Below are 23,705 nucleotides of genomic sequence, written 5' to 3' on the forward strand. Positions count from 1 at the left end.
TCGAATTGCGTCTCGGATCGATCGAGTGTGTGTGTGTGTGGTGGTGGTGGGGGGGGAGGCGCGCCTCCGTTTCAGATGCTTGTTGGGGCTTTTTGTTCGCGTTACCGAACACAAAGGGAGCGGGCGTTGTTGCAGCCGTCGTCCTCAGCCTTCCGGATTGATTTAATTGCAAAATCTTCAAGGTACCAGAATTGTCCCGGTCGCAAAAGAGTAGGGCCCCGTCTCGCAGCTGCGATCGTTGTGTGCGTGTGTGTTTGTGTGTGTGTGTGGAGGTCTTGCACGCGCCTCCTTAGCATTCTGCTCTGCACGGTGAGTACGTATTCCCCCGTGGAGATGTCATCGGCCGAAACGTCGCTCACTAGACCACGAGATTTTCGTTCTTAGGGCCGCGGTGTAACGAGCGAATGTGTTGAGCGTCTCGTTGTCTGTGCTTGCCCGCCGACTGCAAACGCAGTATCGACATAAAAAAAAACAACCACACACACACACGCGACTTAGGCGTTTAATTGTGGATGGTTGCATACGCACGACAATGCTCTTTGGTATGGGGGGGGGTGTGGTGTGGGGAGAGTGCGATGCGCTAACCACAGCGCCACCAACTCCGACCCCAGTGCAAGTGTAACGCGTCCCGAGTTTTGAGCCTTCGGGGGGTTTGGATTTGATCAATTTTTAACGTTTGGGCCGTGTCAATTCGCGACCGAGTAAGGGGGGTGGGGAAGGGGATCTGGCTATTCAGCCCAGGGTCAGGTTATTGTTGTACCGCATTTCTATGCTCCCATGTACTCCGCTCTTACTAACCAGCACTGACCAGCGTGGTGAAGTGTGTGAAAAATAAGCCCCAAATACCCACACTGCGTAGTCAAGCGCTCATCCAGCAGTGGATTGGCAAGAGGGCCCTACTCGTACATGGAGGTCAGGTTAGCTCATTAATTTCAGGGTCCGGTGTTACACGGTTGGGTCATTAATTATCCCACTATCAGGTGATTATTAATCCCAGGGGGTCTGCTCATTCACCCCCAGGAGTCGGTCGATGCATATTCGGGTCAGCTCATTAACCACTTGTAGTTGTTGCTCTGCACCTACACCAGCCATACGGAAGAAGACTTTAACTTTATAATACATCCAACTACAAGAGATAACAGTCCAAAAAAAAACGCGTACATTTTCTTAATTTAACTCGACGTGTGTAACATACAGCACTTGCCAATGTTGGAAGTATTTTTTTGTTTTAATATATATAAACTCTTCATGTGTTTTGCATATTTTCCCCATATTCAAGAGTTCGAACGGCTCACTGCCCACGATGGCCACCACCAGCAAGCAACCAATACCCACCAAGAAGACAGAGCCAGAGCTGTCCAATATCGGAGCGCTCCCAGAAACCAGTGGAGGTCCTCCGAGCAAGAAGCCCAAAGTCGGGGCTACGAGCAAGGAATCTGATGCGGGCACCACCGCTGCACCCACAGGTACGATTACTGAGCAGCCTCCGCTGAGCACAGTGACTTTACCGAAATAACCAAGAATATGGATCCCTGCAGTTATGAAAGCTTTAAATCAAAATTTAGACAAAAGGCGTTCACATAACGTTGCGTTTTTAACCAACCCGAAAGCCATTCTTTTCAGGGAACCTCTATTTTATTCGGGGATTCCTCCATATATCAACTGCTGTGGCCATGATAACATCTTGGTTCTTGATTCCTAGATTATCTTACAATAGCACCTACGATTAGCACGGTTGGCTACGTACGGTGTGAAAGAAGTTCAACATACATCATCACGCACATCCACGTAACTTTGGCTATGTATCGTCAGATATGGCCGATGATGGCTCTCCAGTGTCTGCAGATTGCACCGTATGTTCTTGGGAATTATGTCCGTCCAACGTTTCGCTCCATGTGCTTCACGTATTGGGAGCTTCTTTATTCAGTTCCTCAAGAAGATCCAAGCACGTGGAGCAATGTGCGTCGACATCATGCTGAATAACAGGGTTTCGACAACACCACGACAAAAACCTATGCAGCATTGCCAGCGAAGTTGTCATTAACGGAGATGATTGTACACTGCAGTGTGCACACAAACACGTAAAGCACATACAAATTGACACGACACACGTATTTTAAAACAAACATATGTGTATTATAGTTTCATTTATTTGGTATATCTCTGTGAGCCATTCGGCTCACAGGGCTATACCAACCGCAACAAACACAAAAACAAGAACAAGAAAACATCTTAAAGTGACTTTGTGCATGTGCAAACATTATAAGTGGATGTTATGCGTGTGCGCTTACACCTACAACAATAGCCGCCATTCACGACTGTGGCGGTGATGTCACCACACATGTGCATACGCACACATGTTGCTCGCATCAACGTACAAACCCCCTTCTAATGAATATATGCACTCTACACATTCTGGTACGAGTGTACGTCTACAATCGGGTTTTTTTTAAATTATTTTTTACAAGTAAATAGAGCTTGACATCTGGTATTGGTAGATTGTGAATGAAGTTTTTCTGCAGTTGGTTTTGAAGTTTTGCTTTTTTAAATGTGAAGTGTACCTAAAATAAACTCCTTAAAAAAAGTTTTTTTTAAAAACAACGGTTTTATTCACAAATTCGTTTAACTCACGGTCGAGAAGTACGTCAATGATGCGGCGCCTGCTCCCACATCAAGGCTTGAATTAATTTGTTATTTTATAAATTAATCTTCAATGTACAACTTTTGTTTGTGTGGAGTGGAGGGTGCCCGTAACTCGTTGACACGGAGCAGGCGCGCCTGAGACACGTGTCGCCTGCTTCTTGGGCGAGGCGATTCAAAAGTTTGGGAACTGCGGCATTTTTGACCTACACACAAAGATATATTAATAATAAGGCGTCCATACAAAATATTAATTGCTTTAAAGGAGCCAATTAATTAATTGATGCTGATTTTAATACAGGCATGCATTGTCACCGGATCTGAGTACTGTGCAAAATTTGGAATTGATTGCACAACAGGAAGTAGACTAAATTTTGATTACAAGATTTCACCACGACACAGGAGTCAAGTTAAGTAAAACCGTTGAAAAATGGATGGACATGTGTAATATTTCTTGACAATAAGTATCCTATGGGCTCATTTAATGAGCAATATTTCAGCAATTAAAAAATGCATTGATGAGACGATTGCACATCTCTAGAGTATCACCCCAATTAACCATTTGACTTGTCTTGTTTAGCCTTGTCAAGTCTTTTCTACCGTGACTTGCCAGAAATAAAATGTGATTTTTAACAGTCAGTGGGGGATAATGTGATAGCCAATTATATTTTGATCTATTGTGTGCAAGTGTGAAGGTGGTGTGAAATTATTTGTTTACTGGAACCAGGGATGCAGTGAACTGACATGAACCTGGGTGAATGTTTCAGCTGAACTAACTTTGAAAGTGAGTGAACTAATGTGACCGGAAACAATGTCCAAGGCCACCTAAGTGCACTGGAGATATGGCAACCATTAGTCGGTGTACTTTGAGCAATAGCACCTCTTTGCAATAGCTCTTCTTTACAGCACATAAGAGTAGCCTATTATATACTTTTTCTTTTTAAGGCAGCATTATTGATAATATATTTCTTCCTGCCTCAGCAGTCTGCCTGCTGTATTTTTTCACGTGAAGACGATTGCTTGTGTTGCGATCGAATTTGAGTGATTTTTATTATTTAATAGTTTTTCTATCTACGTGACTTTACCAAAAGACCCAAAGAGTAAGAGAGTATTATTGACAATGTAGATTTTTATTTATTTATGCTTGTGCATCACTTACAATAGTTTCACCAAATAATTTGTCCTAAATATGATGAATTGACATGTTTAAAATGAGCCACGTAAGCAAAAGGTTGAATTAAACTTCATACACACTTTAATAAATGCATTTAAGACACTAATTTCCGAATTGACGATGGGAAATCATGTGCTTATCGCGACTTACGATTGTGTTTAAATTGTCCTCGTGGTTGGTGAATGTGGTAGGAAGTGGAAATTTTGAAGAGCAGATTTCCAAAACACGTGCAGCTTTGGCGTCATCTGTATTGGAGTTCCGCTTCAACAAGAAAAGGGTACGCGCTGTGTCTAATGCTGATGATATGGCCGCTAACGCAAGTGGCATCTTATACTGGATGTCACGTGACCAGCGTGTTCAAGGTATGTCCTTTCGGCTTGCTTACCTTTTTACAGTACTTCAACATTGCATTTAAATAAATGGGTCACAAAATGCCAATAATTTGCTGACCAATATTAGGTATATTCATTACAGCTGTTTACATTAAATAAATGTTGGTTTTGTAAGTTACATTTGAATTGAAATATTTGGACGTGACATGCACAAGGCTGCAGATTAATTGGCTAACTGCATGTTCAGGAAGCCTAGTTGAGAACTATATATTAACACTTAAGGTATAGTGTCGGCAGGAGTGTACTGAACATGCACAAAAACTCACCATCATGAGTATACTGCTTTATGACAAAGCAATACATTCATAATAATTAAATACATTTAGTATTGCACCATTCTTATAGAAAATATGCTGTCATGAAGGCACTTTCACATGGATACAGTCGGCCGGTAGGGGGCGATAATTGCTGTCGATATAACCCAGTTACGTCACGATCACAACTGATATACGAGTGCTTTGGATTACAAACACGTTTCCGGAACGAATTATGCTCGCAATCCAAGGTTTTACTGGTATATGCTTGTGCACCACTTACAATCCAGTTATAACGACAGCTTTATCAATTAAGATACCTCCTTTGATTCTTCGGGGGGAAGTTGTTTTAAGTAAAGACCCTCTTCACTTGCCCAAAATGTGATTTTCTGTTATGAGACACTGTGAATGATAGATGTGAAAGGGTTTTTTTTAACGAAGAACCTTTCCTCTCACGAAGACAACTGGGCACTACTTTATGCCCAGCGGCTGGCCCTAAAGCAGAGGCTTCCACTCTACGTCTGCTTTTGTCTGGTGCCCAAGTTTATGGATGCGACTATTCGACACTTTGGCTTCATGCTTCGAGGCCTCCAAGAGGTTGAAAAGGTACACGCAAGTCATATTAATATGGCTTATGTATTACGTGTAATTGCATCTGACATTCTCAGTAATGTTAGTTTTTTATGATGAATAAAACTCAACTTTATCTGTGATGCCTATATTATTTAAACAACATTCGTCTTTTGTAAGTAGACTAATAAACTATACAAGTATTTTGCAATTCAATTGTCACGATTTGGGTTTACGATTCAATAATCTTTTTTTTTGTAGTTTTGTACTTTCCCTGTCTCTTTTTCAATGTCTTGTCTCGTTTGTACTCTCGTCCGTACTTTCACATTTTGTCTCCGTGTGACCATTAGCTTAAAGTGGAAATGTGCACAAAACTATTGTGAAAACAAATTAAGATTCTTACATGGACAATTCAATGCACGTCATGTGTAAAATTATTTATTATAATAGTTGATTTTCATGAACAGTTACATATGTATGAAAAGGCACTTTTTTTTTCCAGGAGTTCCGCTCCCTCGACATCTCTTTTCACCTCCTGAAAGGCTATGCCAAGGATGTGCTTCCTCCATTCGTAAATGAGAAGAATATTGGTGCTGTTGTGACAGACTTCCTTCCTCTCCGTGTGCCCAGGCAGTGGGTGAAAGACTTAAAGAAAGCTCTGCCAAAGAATGTACCTTTAGCACAGGCAAGTGTCTATACAATGAACTGTACTGGTTGTACTTTGTAATTGGCATACATTGTTAACTGTACCTTTAAATTCTATTAACAATATTATTGATTTATCCATGAAAATATCACTGAGTGTCAAGACACTTTTTTCAGTAGGGTTCTGTACCAGGATGTCCTGCCCACCATGTAGCCCTGTACCCTATAACAATCATAGTGAGCACATACCCACCCAAGCACCTTCCCTACGCTCGGCTATGAAGATTACTTTTTTGATTGAGACCGACCTAGCTTTGTGACAAATGTGTGTATACTCTGCAGGTGGATGCACACAACGTGGTGCCGTGCTGGGTCACGTCAGACAAACTAGAATACGGAGCGAGGACGATTCGCAGGAAAATACATGACAAGCTGCCACAGTTCTTCACTGAATTCCCTCCAGCGATTAAGCACACATATCCAGCCAAAAGCCTGCCAGAGGTAACTTGTCACATTCAGATATTGTCCATATTGACAATCTCAATTTGAACGCTTGCCAAACCGGTGGGGGGTTCATTTGTTATTGTGTATATATGTAAACATAATCGTAGCATAATTAATTTTACAGTGCAGCCCTGAAATTTCCTGCTCATGCCACTGCTGGAAGAGGGTATTTGGCTTACTCTTGCAAACTGACAAAAAGTCTTGGAAGAGGTGGAATACCACACTTTACACCACCACCTGCCGATGGTTTTTAGTATACTCACATTTATATTGCTGGGTGGACAGCGGTGGGGAGGATTTAAGAAAGTTTCCCTATTGTTTCTAATTCCATTCCGGAAATTTAACCAGCGACCTCTGCATTGCAATATTAAAATTACAGTTTGAAAGATGCAGATTGTGGGCCCAATTCTAATAATTAATCAAAGCACCTTTAACCAAGCACACAGTGCTTCGGTCATCTTTATTGGTGGTGCTGAGCCAGGAGTGGATATTCCACTTATTTCTGCAGTGCTTTGTTATAAATAGTCATAGCTTGAATATACTGCTCAGTACGACGCTCGTGTCGGTGCAAACATCTGTTTGGGAATTGTGCGCGGGGTGCGTAGCTGCCGCCAGATAACGTTAAAGCTACGTGCGGTGAGAGGTGTGCGACAGAGCTGCCAAGAACGTCATGTGCTGCTGTGTTGCAGGAGACAGACTGGGAGGCGGCATGGCAGTCGTTGGAGGTCGACCGGAGTGTGGGCGAAGTGGCGTGGGCTCAGCCCGGCACATCAGCGGGACTGGAGATGCTCAACTCCTTTATAAATGAGAGGCTGAAGCTGTTCAGCACAGATCGCAATAACCCCAACAGCAATGCACTCAGCAACCTCTCACCGTGGATTCACTTTGGTGCGCAGAGCAAGTCCCTCAGCAGCAGACTTAGTGTCATATGCATTCAAGTGAACAACTACATATTTTAGTAGCTTTTATGTGGCAGTTTGAACATTTCCCTCCCTCAACACATATTTGGCAACGAAATGACAGTCATTTTGTCTCGTCAGCCGAATGTCATTATACATTATTGCACAAAGGTGCTTCTAATGCTGCTAAACATTTTCAATAAAATCTTTACAAAAACAAATAATTGAAATAAAAAGTATCAAAATAAATAACTTTATGTATTCGTGGTGATGATGTGCAGCTTTCAACATGACTGCTTATTCATAATAAAATGCCTCCTTGTAACATTTTGTGTGTAGGTCAGATCTCCGTTCAGAGGTGTGCTCTTGAGGTCAGTAAATTGAAACCCAAGTACCGCGAGTCTGTTGACATGTACATTGAAGAGGCAATCGTGCGACGGGAACTTGGTGACAACTTCTGCTTCTACAACAAAAATTATGACAGTCTAGATGGTGTGTGCACTTCAGCTGTCACTGAAACATAATTTTACCTTCCATGTATTGCTTCAAATTCTGCATGTACCGTTTCGACGAATTTCTAACTTGTTCACCAACGATTGTAATTGTGTTTAGGGGCATATGACTGGGCTAAAAGGTCCCTGGATGCTCATACACAGGACAACAGAGAATACATTTATTCTCTGCAGCAACTGGAAGAAGCTAAAACTCACGACCCACTTTGGAATGCAGCGCAGGTACAGTTCAGTGTCTGAATGCCCATTTCTGTTTATTGGCACTTTTCTTTAATCCCGGTGCATCTGTAACTGGAGCAATCTGTTTTGTTTGATGGTAACAGCTGCAGATGGTAGTTGAAGGAAAGATGCATGGGTTTATGCGCATGTACTGGGCGAAGAAAATCCTGGAGTGGACGAGCTCCCCAGAGGAGGCCCTCCGCATTGCAATCTATCTCAACGACCGCTACCAGCTGGATGGAAGTGACCCAAACGGCTACGTTGGTAAATGCAAACACCTAATACCACTGTGTAGGTTTTATGGTTGCGCCGTTTATTTATCTGATGTCGAGTTGTACCACATGGTATTCGGCATGTCCATTTCTCTCCATGTGCTGTTAATGGACCTTTCACAGTGTGCTATCACCCTGGTATGGACGATGATGAGCTTTATGGTTTCACCACATTCACAAGTAATGAGCATGTAAGCACACCCGACGAAGTTCATAAATAACATAGGCCAGCCTAAATCAAACTTCCAGTAGCAGCTGCCAACTTTATATAAACGACGGAGAACCGAAGCTGCTCCATTTAGTTAATGTAGCTCCCAAAACATGGAAAGAAATATCACACCAAATGACACGTGACTTATCCTAAAAAAATATCAGCTTAGTGCTTTGTGTTGACACTTCCAGCTGTTCAATTTCGCCTTGTAACAGTTGGCTTGTGCACGTAATTTTCCGTATAAAAGGTACAATATAATCTGATTACGATGATCTTACAGCAGCATGGCAGTAACTTGTCGTGATATCATTGATGTCTGTTGAACTTCTTTCGCACTGTACGTAGCCAACCATGCTAATCGGAGGTGCGGGATGTGCATAAGTCTGATTTTCGTTTTTCCTAGTATTTAGCACACGTGCTTCTAATTTTTCCCAAACCTTTTATACCTGCTATTGTCACTAGAACTTGTATTTGTACATTATGCATGCAAGTGTCTCTTTCCTGGCTAGGTTTCGTGCAAGGCAAGTTTAACACGTTCATGATTTTGATTTTTTGCTAGGCTGCATGTGGTCCATCTGTGGCACACACGACCAGGGCTGGGCTGAGCGCGCAGTTTTCGGCAAGATCAGGTACATGAACTACGCAGGCTGCAAACGCAAGTTTGACGTGGGTGCATATGAAAGCCGTTACAGCTCGAAGAAGCTGGGCTTTCCAGCTCCAGCAGAGTAAGAGCCCACAGGTATAGAGACGCTGTTGATGAGACACTAACTGAATCGAAAATAGTATTTTAGATAAGTGACAATATCTTAGTTTATCATGGCCTTTACATGTTTACGTTTTACCCTGGTAAAGCGTTAAGCTTTTTATAACTATCACAACATGTTGATGTGCATGGTTTGTGTACAACTCATAATATATTATTTTGTGTATGCTTTTAGAACGTAATATCTTAACGACCGTTACATTAAGTGGTTACCACTTTTTAATGTTAGTTTCGTAATATTTAAAAAAAATATTAGAATGTGAGTGCATGTCGGTTTGGAGTGTTGAAAATAAACATGCACACAGTGCACAGCTTGTATGCTGAAACCGATGTCAAGTTTGATAACATCCCAATACATTGTATTGATATGATCACACAGGACGTCATTCGATATTGAATGGAGACGTTTTCATTTACCATTTTGAGATTAAATTTATTGATCAAACATATGTCACATTCAGCTAAATTCCTAACCATTAGTATGAAACTGGTAAAAAAAAGAAAAAGCATTCCTGTACAGCACATATAATAACATTACAAAAAAAATGATTAGTATATTGCTAATAAAAGCAATTCATTAAATTTATTGCTTAAAATGAAAAGGCCAAATGGGGAGACGATCCAGAAGTGATCGTTACAGACTAACTGGCTCCTGGTCAGAAGGGCTGCATATCATGCCGTATTTTGTCAAAGGCCAAGGCACCACTGCGTTACAGTGCATCTATTCCTCATGGGAGAAAGAGCATTATGCCAGGAGCTTGTGATTCTTGTAGACATCACACAAAATCGATGAAGAAATGGTGGTGGTCAACCACATACTGTGTACAAAACAGCACTGGGAATAATAACAATGTCATGAAAACATCAAGATGGTTTCTAAAATAAAACCTGGTTAGGCAGTAAAGTTCTTCCATGAGGTTTTCCAAATCATAGAGTAGTAGCCCTGTAACTATGAGGTCTGCATAACTTGTGCTTATAGCTGACCACTGGCCAAAACATTGCACTAAGTATTGTACGCCGAGGAATAAATCAACTCAGATAAAAATGTGATTTCATATTGTCACCTGGAAAGACATCTTACTTGCGCTATTCTGCGCTGCACCCTGAGAAGTTTGTGCGGAGCGGCGCGATGGTGCACTCGTAGCGAGCGTGCTCAGAACGCGAGCGAGCCGACCTCCGCAGCTGCTTGGCGGCGTGACTGAGCTGGAAGGCAGCATCAGGATGCGTCTTCTCGGGCAACAGCGAACACTCCCGCTCCAGCAGCTCCGCTACGCCGGTCAGCAGGTCCTGGAAGCCGAATGCCAGGGCAGCCTTGCGCAGCCGATTCAATTCCTGCACGTGCCACATTAGCACAAACGCCATGGTTTACTCAAGCGTCCTGGTAAGGAGAATTCCAACGGGATAGTAAATTGCCTCGTGTTATCCCCACCTTGTAGAAGGTTTGTGTTTTTTCTGGAAGTTTCCTGGCATTTCTCAGAATCTTTTGCACATCCGTCTGTTGGAAAAAAAATGATCAAACTTGACCTTATCCATGAACTTAATTGTATCCAACAATGACATTCTAATCTCCAATTTTCAATGCATTTAGTATGGTGACACCGATGCTAATGAAATGAATGTTAAATGTAGGCTCACCTGGAGGCCACCTTGCTTAATCCACACCACAACGTTTTGAGCATAGCTGCGCTTTGTGGCTGGGATCATGGGGAATGGTGTCCGAGTGTCATCCTCCCCATATGGGTTTTCTGCGAAATCTGAAAACAAGACACGTATCTAACCAGAGCCGTCACAGCAGTGAGGCAGTAATACTTATCTAATTATCCTGATACAATTTGTGTAAAAATGCACTGCACACCAGAGATGGGGCCCAGCTGTGTGAATTTCCCCAGCCATGGTAAGGTATCCAAGCCAGGTTCAAAAACGGACATCATCAGGTTTGACTTCTTTTTGCTGTCAGCTTGCGAGTATAGCATCCCGAACCATGCCGGCCTGGACAAACAAGCAATTAACACCACACAACATACAAGCATAATTTGGAAAATACGGTTGGTTGTTGAACCTAAATCCTAACCATCCAAAGCTGTGACATTTTAGCCATTAGACTATGTATTGATAATCCTTTGAAAGTTTTAAAAAATGTTCATTCAACCATCTAAGGACAATTGTTTTTAGAAAAAAATTAAATAAGCCCAAAACAATTATCTACAAATCTTAACATTCAGCATACAAATGCCTAGTGTAAATATTTTAGGCAAAATTATCCATGAAATACATTAAAAAGGGAACTTTTACGTGGCACATTAGGAATGGACCACTCTTTTAATAAGTCCTTATGTGCTGTGCAGTACATCAATGCACGTGTGTACACCAGCATGTGATGACTGAGTTGGGCCTGTGGGGGGCTGGCAGGGTTAATGGTTAACCAGACGTGTACACCAGTCACGTGGTTAATGGCGACTCGGTGACGATTGCTGTGTGTGACACGTGCTGTTGCATTCTACAGGCAAAGGACCCAACGTTTGTTTTTGATCGTTATAGAAATGTTCTAGACTTCAAGCTTGGCTTTGAATTGTTAGTTTGTGATGTATTCAATTGGAGGGGTTTTAGCACTGTGCATCGTAAAGGATGACGTACTGTAGTTAATACTTGTAATTCTTAATTCTCTAACGCTAATACTGTTTATTATATAACCATGCCCATGCACCCAGAGTATGACTACTTGCAATCTAATTGAGAATAGAACACATGTAAAGTAGTAAGTTGTACAATGGTGACAAATACAGTATGTATACTGTACACATACAGTAAATATAATGGGTGTAAGATGCCGATATAAGTGGATGGTATAGATAGACATACAGCTTAGGTTTAAGGTAATATTCGAATAGTTAAGTGCAAATGTTATTGTCAAAGACAAGGATGGTTTATTAGTAGTAGAAGTGTGTTTAAGAGAAAACTGTTAATGATTAACCGGACGTGTACACCAGTCACGTGGTTAATGGCGACTCGGTGAAGATTGCTGTGTGTGACACACGTGCTGTTGCATTCTACAGATTAACCACAATAAATGTGTTTGCCCTCGATTTGGAGCACCTGCCCAACGTCCTTCATTTCGAGTGTGCAACATTTATATTTGTAAAAAAATGTCATGGAGGCCCTCTTAATAGACTGGCTTTCCAGCTTGTTTTTGACTTGACAACTCACCCAAGTTGCACCAAGGCCACCATGCCTTCCACCTTGAGGCTACCGTGCAGGAGGACACAGAAAGACGGCCTCTTGCCAGCGTTCTGAGCACTTGGGTCTTCATCAGTTTCCTCTACGCCACCTGCCCCACCATCCTCTGACTCTGCAGTTTGGAGAATTTCAGTTTGTCCTCTGTAAATGCTGAATCAAATACTGTTGCAGTTTACCACAATTTTAAATTTAAAACACCATATGTATCAAACTAAAACCTAAAATGTATTACGAAATGTGACTCCATATTGCACACGCTGATTACAGTACCACATTTAATGTGTGTGTATGTTATAAACAGCAATGCATATCTTCCTATAATTTCATAGTTTTGAAAAATGCCTTCAATGCCATACATTTAACCACAGAAGTGGTTATAACTGGTCTGCATTACTTTTAATCCAATAATATTTATGTATTCTGTAATTGCCAAGTGCATCAGCAGCCCAAGTCCAGACGGCCCACCTTTACTGTGTCCAATTGGCAGCACCAGGTGGCGAGAGATAACGGGAGGGCTGCACACATCGTTAATGTCCAGGAAGCCCACAATCTGTATTTCTGAAAGAAAAAGAAACACAATGGAACGCAGTTACATTGCCATGAAAACCATGAAGAAACTAAATGGCGAGATCACTTGTATACAGTTGATCATCGATTATCTGGCTTCCGACGTTATCCGGCGGTCCCGAGCTGAACCGGTAAAACCGCGGCGATCTGCACCATGCGAGACCAGAAAAAAAATAGCTATGCTTGACTTGTGTGTCAAATATTACATGCAGTACATTATACACTGCATACAACTTGATGAAAACACTGCACGTATATACATTTTTCATGTCTAATAACTGCAGTATTACAAACAATATGCAGTGCAATCCAGCGAAAAGTGCGTGTAAATCGGCGTTCGCATCAGTCCTGCGATCGTCCAACATGTTGAGACAAGAGCGTAGTACGAACATCGCCCCATGCAGAGTCTTCGAGATTGGAGTGGTAAGTACGGTACAGTAAATACAGTAGCTTATTACAGAAGGAGTTTTATTGTTCGTCTATTTGTATGTTTATGCAAATTTCACATAGTAAACAAATTTAAAACAAAAAAAATATAGACGCCTAAAAACATGTGATGCAAGAATGTGCAAACATAAGCTATTTTAAATCATGATGCGATAATCCGGCACCCCCCTTCCCCCCCGAAGCCGCCAGATAATCGATGATCTACGATCAACTCAAGAAAAATAGGCATAGTTTTATATATATTGAGAATGATCTCTTTTTGCACTCAATTTGCCATGCAACTTTTCTTAAACTGCTCAAGTATTTATTGACTGAAATAAGCCATTTGTAGAAAAGATAAACGTGAAGAAGATAATGTTTGTAACACGTGAATAATAAAATCAGCTGGCTCACCAGGCAGGATGTTCCTTGTATCTCCCTCTTCTTCCTGAAGGACTGGCTCTGGGCGTGGAAAAATCTGCGCTTCTGATGCCAGGTGACCGCACTTCAGGACCGTGTGGAATGATGAATATCCCTGCTCTATCAATTTGCTGTCAGCACACAGATGTTCATGTTTGTACAATAGTATTTTTTTCCCCCTGGAAAACGTTAGGGACCTCCTTTATTTGAGTAAGGTCCTCAAAAATGGAAGTGGACTACATTTTGAAATAACCTAATTTATAACCGTATAGATTATCTCCGGGTGTCAATTAAAATAGATGAACAGTCAATTCAATATAACTCTATGCACAGAATACAAGCAATCTACAGTTACAAATTAATTCAACCATTTTATAACAAAAATATAATTCGATGGACTCATTGAATATTAGAGCTTTAGAACTTTGTTTTAAAAGTTCCCTTTTGTATGCCAATTTTTTTCACAATTGTTTGTGTAATTTCTCTTTTTTTAAATAAAAATATGCTTTTGGTACAGGATATCCATGTACTCAATACATTCAAGCAGTAAAATGGCAGGCTGCCTTTGGATGCTGTTATTTTTGCATTTTCACAAAAAAGTATTCATCACTGAAAACATTTCCAAAAAACACATCTGCTTAAATAAATTGATCCAATGATTCTGCAGCGTCTAATGTCAGTGGCAGTAAGAGTGCAGGCCATTCGTATATCAGCCAACATGTCGAGTAATGGCTGCACCAAAAATATAACAGCCTATTCTATCACACCTTTGTAAATTAAAAAACATGAGGTCCCAGGCATTTTACAGCCAATTATGGAGGAGTTTAAGTACCTCGGGGTCTCTTTTGCGAGTGATGGTAAGTGGGAGCAGGAGATCGGCCGGCGGATCACCGCGGCGGCTGCAGTGTGGCAGGCAATACCGTTCCATGGTAATGAAGCGGGAGCTGAATTTTCAAAACAAAACTCCCGGTTTACAGGTCGATCTACGTTCCCACCCTCCTCACCTATGGTCATAATCTTTGGGTAATGACCGAAAGGATGAGATCGCGGATACAAGGGGCCAAAATGAGGTTTCTCCGTAGGGTTGCCGGGTTCACCCTCTGTGATCGGGTGAGGAGCTCGGTAATCCGGGAGAGCCTCAGTCGAGCCGCTGCTCCTCCGCATCGAGAGGAGCCAGCTGAGGTGGTTCGGGCACCAGGTAAGGATGACCCCCGGTAGACTTCCCCTGGAACTCTACCGTGCACGTCCCACTGGGTGAAGACCCCGGGGCCGGCCCAGGACACGCTGGCAGAACTATGTCGCTCAGCTGGCCTGCGAACGCCTAGGAATTCCCCATGAAGAGCTAGAGTCTTTCGCCAGGGAAAGGGAGGTCTATACTGCCCTTCTCAACGCGCAGCCACCGCGCGACCCTCACCAGGACAAGCGGACTGAGAAACGAACGAACTATAATAAACGTAATGCTTACCTGAACATGACCTGCATATTTTTGGTGGAAAGGGGACCCTCCATATAAAACACTTTGCCGTGCCCACCATTCCGGTCCACCAACCATTGTAGGTTTTCCAGAGAGCCCTGGGCCAGCTGCACAAAATAAAAGATGAGATCAGAATCTAAGAGGTGATGTCTTATTATGATGGCGCCCACCTGTACTACAGCACTTTTGAGTGAAACTGCCAACCCAAGGACATTCAGTACATTAAGCTAATTTATAATATCTGCATTTCATCGGCATGCACGGGTTTTCTCCTGCATGCATAAACACTCATGAATGCAGTTGGCCAAACATCCCGATATAGGACCACAGAGCTTGGGAAGTTGTTAGGACCAATTCTGGCTCCTTCCCGCTTGTCTGTAGCTTCACGCGCCTTTGCAAAAACTGTGCGTGACATATACGACAGCGCTGAGACGCAGTTTGCATGAACATTGATATTTTATCGTAACTACATTTGTTTACCTAGAAAAGTCTCACCGAGGCTCAAGATTATCTTTTAAGGGAGTAATGTTGATATTTATGTAATCCTAATGGAATAATTTAAGGTAATATTTCAGCATTTAGATGTTTGGCCAATACCAGATATATTGTATGTTTATTTTAGCAATGGAAGGAAACCTGAGAACCCGGAGCAAAACCCATGCAGAACAGGGGAGAGAATATACAAACTCCACACATAAAGGCACCCGAATCAGGAATAGAACTTAGGAACTACTTGCTGTGAGACACAAGTGTTAGCACTGCAGCACCCTGCCACCGATATAATTACCTTGGGTAAAATGTGTCCACCTTATAGTAAAATAATTCTAACTAATACAGTGCTAATTACATCATAAAACAAGGTTGCTACTCTATCCCAATGGAAATCATTTTCACAGCATTTACATAACTGGCGCATTTTTTTTGCAGATGACGATGGTGACAAAAAAAAAAAACTTCAGCTGCACATGGTTTTACCACTTGATTTTAGAGACAAGTGTTAGCCTACGCATCCAATAAGATTCACTTTTGTTCTTACATGGTCTATATACTGCTCACCTCCTCCAGGGTGGCAATACACATTATGTATAGCTTAGAGGGGAAGGGGAATGGGAGGGGGAAGGCACGATCGTCACCACGCTGTCCCAGAGAGGCCAATGACTGCCTCAGGGAGCCCTTGCCAATACCCATGCAGCCATCTGTCACCAACACCACCTGTTCACCACACACAATAGCATAATCTCATACACTGCATATTTGGGCACTTCACATGAAATATTTTCATGCTGAAAACGAAATGAATTAACTCGAGCAGGGCAACATTTAGCTTGCAGTTTAATCTTCAATAACAAATTAATAGATACCAGATAAAAGGGGAAAAACCTATTCTCAAATTAATAGAGTTTAACAAAAACACAACCCCAAAATTAACCTTGATGCATGTCACAAAAATGTCACCAAATGTTATCATCACCTGGCAGATGCTACCAACTCCCCACTCTTCCTGCACGATTGTGCTCACGGTTTTAAGTGCAGCCTCTAAACATGTTTTGTCTTGGTCTTCGACTGTGCTCAGTCCCTCCTGAAAAGTGTCACACGCATAGTTATTTCACAGCTGCAATCAAGGGTACTTTTCACTCACCTCATACATTAGTAATGTTCCGTACCAAGCATGTAGACCAATATTGCAACAACAACAACAAAAGCCAGAATTAAAGCATCCAAACGTACTTGCAGGGAGCTGTAGTCTCGTGTAAAGGGTACAATCATTCTGCAGACGGAGGAAAAGGCGAGGAGGGAGGTAAACTCAAGCCGGTAGTGTGTGGCCAGGTGATCCAGCAGAATGCGGACACCGTGGGCTGCCAGATGCTTCCTCTGCTGCTCTTCCTCGGCACCTACACCAGACCCGTTGGTGCCACCGGAGGGCCGCACCATCGACAGTGATGCATCCAGGAGCACCGTGGTCGGCATTTTGACTCAGCTGTGGCAAGTGCACAAAGACAATTAGCACGGCTGCCTATGTACGGTGCGAAAGACATTCAACATACACACATATAAGGATGAATATCCACCGTATAGCCTTAGACATTGGGGCAAGTGCTGTTGGCAAGCACCTATGAAGCTGGCACGGCACATGAGAGGGTAGGTGGCCAGCACCACACACGGCCGCCCTCGTTTCCCGAGTGGAATTATTTACACACTGCACCAGGTACTCATTTGAGGCAGAGTATACCTAGGGGAGGCCCAGGACGGTTCAGAATAATCGTCACTGGTGCTGGCTGTGAGTGGGTATCGAACTTGGGTCGCCGGGTTCGTAGTGCAGCGCACTAAGCGCGACACTACTGGCAAGTCAACAATACACCAACTGAGTTTAACACGTAGGCTTTTGCGACCAATATTATTCATAATAAAGGTTTTATACACCAACTGACACACGAAATTGCAATGTGGAGCACTGTAGAATTATCCAACTTATATATAACATCCCATGGTCTGCAGTGCTTAATGCCATCGAAAGATGATCATACATGAGTTAATATCAAGTATCCTGCATGCTGCATATATAATGCAGTATGTACATATATAAACATTAATACCGAGAAGCATTTGATCTATTTGTTGACCCAAGTGACCCATAAACCTCAAAGGCCATACTATCAAGTCCGTTCAGCCGGAGACAGTGCGTACCCTCTTTGCGTTATTGCTCTGAGACTGCGTTCCCCGCCCGGACCAATTGTAATCGGTTAAAGACGCCACACTGCTCGTCGTGATTTAATTATACATTTACATTGCTCACGTGGGGACTGCGACACTCCTAATTCACCCACCCTCTTGCATGAGGCCAGTCCATAATTTTTTTGGAATGTGCAATGCACAAGGATGATGCCGTGCTTGTAAATGGATGTAACAAGGGAACATCTTTGTCTCGTCTAAACAGCAGAGCAGTGAAGCCTTCTCCCCACCGAACTACTTTTCCCATCCCACACAAATACACGGGGGGTTTCAAGTGGCATGTTTATCACAGTGGAAGTGATGTGTTATAATGATGCTGGTCCTCACACACAAGTGCAAATTTCGCATTCGCCGACTTATTTGTACCACGGACGGCACTCTCCAGCTGGTGCTCAATACACCGCTCACGGTGTTGACAGGAACGTTTCATTCCCACAATGATATCGATGCTCAAGATCCTTGACATCACCATATTGACGATGATGAAAACGCTCTTTGACGATCATATTCCGGTGACCAAGGTTATTATGACCGTGGTCATGGTGAATTTGATCACAATGGTGAGCAATGCTGTTGATCACATATTAAGAATAATTCTAACGTCTTTAATATGTATTTTACAAAAGAGGCTGTCTATATTTTAAGTGACACCACGGATTAACCAAGCGGCCTGACGTATGTGAATGTTCAATGTTGTATTTCATTTGGCAATCTATCTTGGTGTTTAATTCAACTGTCTTGGTGTTTAATTCAGCCCTCGGTGTTTAATTCAACTCTCTTGGCGTTTAATTCAAATCTTGGTGTTTAATTAAACCATCTTGGTGTTTAATTCAACTCAACTCTATTGGCGTTTAATTCAACTATCTTGGTGTTTAATTCAACTCTATTGGTGTTTAATTCAACTATCTTGGTGTTTAATTCAACTATCTTGGTGTTTAATTTCATTTGGCAAGTTTTCTTGTGGTTGTTGTTTTGACTTGCATCCCACTGGGATTTTTTGCACACAGCGTTGGTGTACGGTGCTTTTTTCAGGAATATTTTGCTGGGTTTTTTTCCATGGATTTTCTGTTTGCACAGTCACATAGTCACTTTAAGATGTTTTTTCTTGTTCATGTTTTTTTGTTTGTTGTGGTTGCACCCGATTCAAGAGCCGAATGGCTCACAGGGCTATACCAAAATAAATAAACTGAAACTGAACCTGAAAATATGGTCAGGAGTTAGACGCCAATGTCGAGGTCCGCTCGCCACGACGAGAGGGCTTCAAGGATGGAATTCGTCGAGTTTTGCTGTTCCTCTTCCGTTGGAGGAGCGTGGACTACAGTGGTTTTACCCTATGGCCCAACGTTCGGATTGAATGGCCACAATCGCACGAGTGTGGCTCGTCTTCCAATTGTGTCTATGTATCTCTATGAGTCTTTCGTATCGCTACGAGCCTCTATCTATGTGTGTTGAACTTCGTTCGCACCGTACGTAACCAAACCGTGCTAATCGGGGGTGCGGGCGAAAGGCAACTACACATAAAAATCAGTTGGAAAGAAATGAGTGAATGTATCTCTATGGTATCCCTATGGGTTTCCTTTATGATCCATAGTTTGGGTTGCATGGCCACAATCGCACCCCAGTGCCTTGTCTTTTAATATTTCAATTTATGAAGATGTACCTGTGAATAATGCATCAATTTATTTCGCGACCAATATCCATAAGAGGTACTCAGATTGTAAATGTTGTGGCTTGGCTCTCCAACACACCGGTGTGCTGTACTAGTGACGAATTGGCCACGTTCCGTTTACGTGACAACCCTCACTAGTTGGCTGTGTCGGGCGGTGGCGGGTTTTAACGACACATTTATACATTTACGCGATCTAATCCAAAAAAGCCCTCTTATCAATAATGCATCAGTACGTAAATACTAGCAATTTAATTAAACACCATAAGGGTTTCATGAGGGTTTAATTACACACCAGGAGAAAGTTGAATTCAGTACCAAGATAGTTAAATTAAGCACCAAGATAGTTTAATTAAACACCGAGGGCTGAATTAAGCACTAAGAGCGAGTTGAATTAAGCACATAGATGGTTTAATTAATCACCAAGAGAGTTTAATTAAACACCAATAGAGTTGAATTAAACACCAAGATAGTTTAATTAATCACCAAGATAGTTGAATTAAACACCAAGAGAGTTGAATTAAACACCAAGATAGTTTAATTAAACACCAAGAGAGTTTAATCACCAAGATAGTTGAATTAAACACCAAGAGAGTTTAATTAAACACCAAGAGAGTTTAATTAAACTCCAAGATTTGAATTAAACACCAAGAGAGTTGAATTAAACACCAAGAGAGTTGAATTAAACACCAAGATAGTTTAATTAAACACCAAGAGAGTTGAATTAAACACCAAGAGAGTTGAATTAAACACCAAGAGAGTTGAATTAAACACCAAGAGAGTTGAATTAAACACCAAGAGAGTTGAATTAAACACCAAGATAGTTTAATTAAACACAAAGATAGTTTAATTAAACACCAAGATAGTTTAATTAAACACCAAGATAGTTGAATTAAACACCAAGATAGTTGAATTAAACACCAAGATAGTTGAATTAAACACCAAGATAGTTGAATTAAACACCAAGATAGTTGAATTAAACACCAAGAGAGTTTAATTAAACACCAAGAGAGTTTAATTAAACACCAAGAGAGTTTAATTAAACACCAAGATAGTTTAATTAAACACCAAGATAGTTGAATTAAACACCAAGAGAGTTGATGTAAACACCAAGAGAGTTTAATTCAACACCAAGAGAGAGTTTAATTAAGCACCAAGAGAGTTTAATTAAACACTAAGAGAGTTTAATTAAACACTAAGAGAGAGTTTAAACACTAAGAGAGAGATAATTAAACACTAAGAGAGATAATTAAACACTAAGAGAGATAATTAAACACTAAGAGAGAGTTTAAACACTAAGAGAGAGATAATTAAACACTAAGAGAGAGTTTAAACACTAAGAGAGAGATAATTAAACACTAAGAGAGATAATTAAACACTAAGAGAGATAATTAAACACTAAGAGAGAGATAATTAAACACTAAGAGAGAGATAATTAAACACTAAGAGAGAGTTTAAACACTAAGAGAGAGATAATTAAACACTAAGAGAGAGTTAATTGAACACTAAGAGAGTTTAAACACTAAGAGAGATAATTTAATACTAAGAGAGAGTTTAAACACTAAGAGAGAGAGATAATAAAACACTAAGAGAGAGATAATAAAACACTAAGAGAGAGATAATTAAACACTAAGAGAGAGATAATTAAACACTAAGAGAGAGTTTAAACACTAAGAGAGATAATTAAACACTAAGAGAGAGAGATAATTAAACACTAAGAGAGAGAGATAATTAAACACTAAGAGAGAGATAATTAAACACTAAGAGAGATAATTAAACACTAAGAGAGAGATAATTAAACACTAAGAGAGAGATAATTAAACACTAAGAGAGAGATAATTAAACACTAAGAGAGATAATTAAACACTAAGAGAGAGATAATTAAACACTAAGAGAGAGATAATTAAACACTAAGAGAGATAATTAAACACTAAGAGAGAGTTTAAACACTAAGAGAGAGATAATTAAACACTAGGAGAGATAATTAAACACTAAGAGAGAGATAATTAAACACTAAGAGAGAGATAATTAAACACTAAGAGAGATAATTAAACACTAAGAGAGAGATAATTAAACACTAAGAGAGAGATAATTAAACACTAAGAGAGAGATAATTAAACACTAAGAGAGATAATTAAACACTAGGAGAGAGATAATTAAACACTAAGAGAGATAATTAAACACTAAGAGAGAGATAATTAAACAGAGATAATTAAACACTAAGAGAGAGATAATTAAACACTAAGAGAGAGATAATTAAACACTAAGAGAGTTTAAACACTAAGAGAGAGATAATTGAACACTAAGAGAGTTTAAACACTAAGAGAGAGATAATTAAACACTAAGAGAGATAATTAAACACTAAGAGAGATAATTAAACACTAAGAGAGAGTTTAAACACTAAGAGAGAGATAATTAAACACTAAGAGAGAGTTAATTGAACACTAAGAGAGTTTAAACACTAAGAGAGATAATTTAATACTAAGAGAGAGTTTAAACACTAAGAGAGAGAGATAATAAAACACTAAGAGAGAGATAATTAAACACTAAGAGAGAGATAATTAAACACTAAGAGAGAGTTTAAACACTAAGAGAGAGATAATTAAACACTAAGAGAGTTTAAACACTAAGAGAGAGATAATTGAACACTAAGAGAGTTTAAACACTAAGAGAGAGATAATTAAACACTAAGAGAGATAATTAAACACTAAGAGAGATAATTAAACACTAAGAGAGAGATAATTAAACACTAAGAGAGATAATTAAACACTAAGAGAGATAATTAAACACTAAGAGAGAGATAATTAAACACTAAGAGAGTTTAAACACTAAGAGAGATAATTGAACACTAAGAGAGTTTAAACACTAAGAGAGAGATAATTAAACACTAAGAGAGAGATAATTAAACACTAAGAGAGAGATAACTAAACACTAAGAGAGAGATAATTAAACACTAAGAGAGAGATAATTAAACACTAAGAGATAATTAAACACTAAGAGAGATAATTAAACACTAAGAGAGAGATAATTAAACACTAAGAGAGATAATTAAACACTAAGAGAGAGATAATTAAACACTAAGATAGTTTAAACACTAAGAGACAGATAATTAAACACTAAGAGAGAGATAATTAAACACTAAGAGAGATAATTAAACACTAAGAGAGAGTTAATTAAACACTAAGATAGTTTAAACACTAAGAGACAGATAATTAAACACTAAGAGACAGATAATTAAACACTAAGAGACAGATAATTAAACACTAAGAGAGAGAGTTAATTAAACACTAAGAGAGATAATTAAACACTAAGAGAGAGAGATAATTAAACACCAAGAGAGATAATTAAACACTAAGAGAGATAATTAAACACTGAGAGATAATTAAACACTAAGAGAGAGATAATTAAACAGAGAGATAATTAAACACTGAGAGAGATAATTAAACACTGAGATAATTAAACACTAAGAGAGATAATTAAACAGAGATAATTAAACACTAAGAGAGATAATTAAACACTGAGAGAGTTTAAACACTAAGAGAGAGATAATTAAACACTAAGAGAGATAATTAAACACTAAGAGAGAGATAATTAAACACTAAGAGAGAGATAATTGAACACGAGGAGACTGCTCCAGCCCCCTTGACGCGCCATCAGCCACCAACTCACCAACTCATCAGCCACCAACTCACCGCGCTGCACTTGGTCTGCGCTCTCTCGCGCCGCGGCTAAGTCGAGGGGGAAACTGCGACCATCTTCATCACGAACAAAACGAGACGAGACGCGACGCGCAACTTTCGCTGTCGTTTAAGGCGACTTTCGCACCACAGAAGGTTCGCCCGCTGCCGTGGTCGTAGTGGGCCTGTGGCTGGTGGCTACAGGCCGCGTGACCTCTCACCCCGCCCCCTCCCCCAGCCCCCGCCCTCTCACCCCGCCCCCTCCCCCACCCCTCCCTCCCCCACCCCCCCGCCCGCCCCCTCCCCCACCCCCCGCCCCCCGCCCTCCCCCATCCCGCAACGCACCACGTGGGGCATCCCCCGGCGGTTGAAGGCGCGGACGCGATGCCAGTCACAGAGGTTTTTTTAAAATTTAACCTCCAGATGGTCGCGTGGCATTATCAAGCAACTTGCTTG

General features: G+C 40.9%; 2 protein-coding genes across 4 annotated transcripts; one reads left to right on the plus strand and one right to left on the minus strand.

The window, feature by feature from the left end:
- LOC116938082 (deoxyribodipyrimidine photo-lyase-like) lies at positions 1–12,138 on the plus strand. 2 transcript variants are annotated; one of them, XM_032945255.2, is made up of 11 exons: positions 1–309; positions 1,280–1,466; positions 4,006–4,176; positions 4,921–5,066; positions 5,533–5,715; positions 6,018–6,176; positions 6,869–7,067; positions 7,418–7,570; positions 7,691–7,812; positions 7,914–8,073; positions 8,852–12,138. In XM_032945255.2, exons 1-11 carry the CDS (start codon positions 76–78, stop codon positions 9,019–9,021), a joined length of 1,884 nt encoding a protein of 627 aa, XP_032801146.1. In that variant the 5' UTR covers positions 1–75; the 3' UTR covers positions 9,022–12,138. The 2 variants fall into 2 exon arrangements, with proteins under 2 accessions (XP_032801146.1, XP_032801149.1); XM_032945258.2 differs by having other exon boundaries at positions 1–182.
- Positions 9,462–23,476, minus strand: LOC116938084 (integrator complex subunit 14-like). 2 transcript variants are annotated; one of them, XM_032945259.2, is made up of 12 exons: positions 23,265–23,476; positions 16,905–17,154; positions 16,648–16,755; positions 16,233–16,388; positions 15,168–15,283; positions 13,697–13,833; positions 12,755–12,847; positions 12,260–12,401; positions 10,911–11,044; positions 10,691–10,809; positions 10,485–10,550; positions 9,462–10,387 (listed from the first exon to the last, which is right to left on the minus strand). In XM_032945259.2, exons 2-12 carry the CDS (start codon positions 17,142–17,144, stop codon positions 10,142–10,144), a joined length of 1,557 nt encoding a protein of 518 aa, XP_032801150.1. In that variant the 5' UTR covers positions 17,145–17,154; positions 23,265–23,476; the 3' UTR covers positions 9,462–10,141. The 2 variants fall into 2 exon arrangements, with proteins under 2 accessions (XP_032801150.1, XP_032801152.1); XM_032945261.2 differs by having other exon boundaries at positions 23,242–23,476.
- Between the last annotated feature and the right edge of the window lie 229 nt (positions 23,477–23,705).

This window comes from Petromyzon marinus, chromosome 13 (genome assembly GCF_048934315.1).
Source record: "Petromyzon marinus isolate PM22_M1 ecotype Great Lakes invasive population chromosome 13, UKy_Petmar_22M1.pri1.0, whole genome shotgun sequence".
Lineage (NCBI taxonomy): Eukaryota > Metazoa > Chordata > Hyperoartia > Petromyzontiformes > Petromyzontidae > Petromyzon > Petromyzon marinus.

What these genes read in the sequence shown, in the direction of transcription:
- LOC116938084 (XM_032945259.2), bottom strand. Translation starts at nt 17,144, where the DNA reads ATGCCGACCACGGTGCTCCTGGATGCATCACTGTCGATGGTGCGGCCC. An exon ending in GAGTTGGTAGCATCTGCCAG is followed by an intron (nt 16,389 to 16,647) that starts GTGATGATAACA and finishes TGTGGTGAACAG; the next exon opens with GTGGTGTTGGTGACAGATGG. An exon ending in AATATGCAGGTCATGTTCAG is followed by an intron (nt 13,834 to 15,167) that starts GTAAGCATTACG and finishes GTGTGCTGACAG; the next exon opens with CAAATTGATAGAGCAGGGAT.
- LOC116938082 (XM_032945255.2), top strand. Translation starts at nt 76, where the DNA reads ATGCTTGTTGGGGCTTTTTGTTCGCGTTACCGAACACAAAGGGAGCGG. An exon ending in AAATTATGACAGTCTAGATG is followed by an intron (nt 7,571 to 7,690) that starts GTGTGTGCACTT and finishes AATTGTGTTTAG; the next exon opens with GGGCATATGACTGGGCTAAA. An exon ending in TGACCCAAACGGCTACGTTG is followed by an intron (nt 8,074 to 8,851) that starts GTAAATGCAAAC and finishes ATTTTTTGCTAG; the next exon opens with GCTGCATGTGGTCCATCTGT.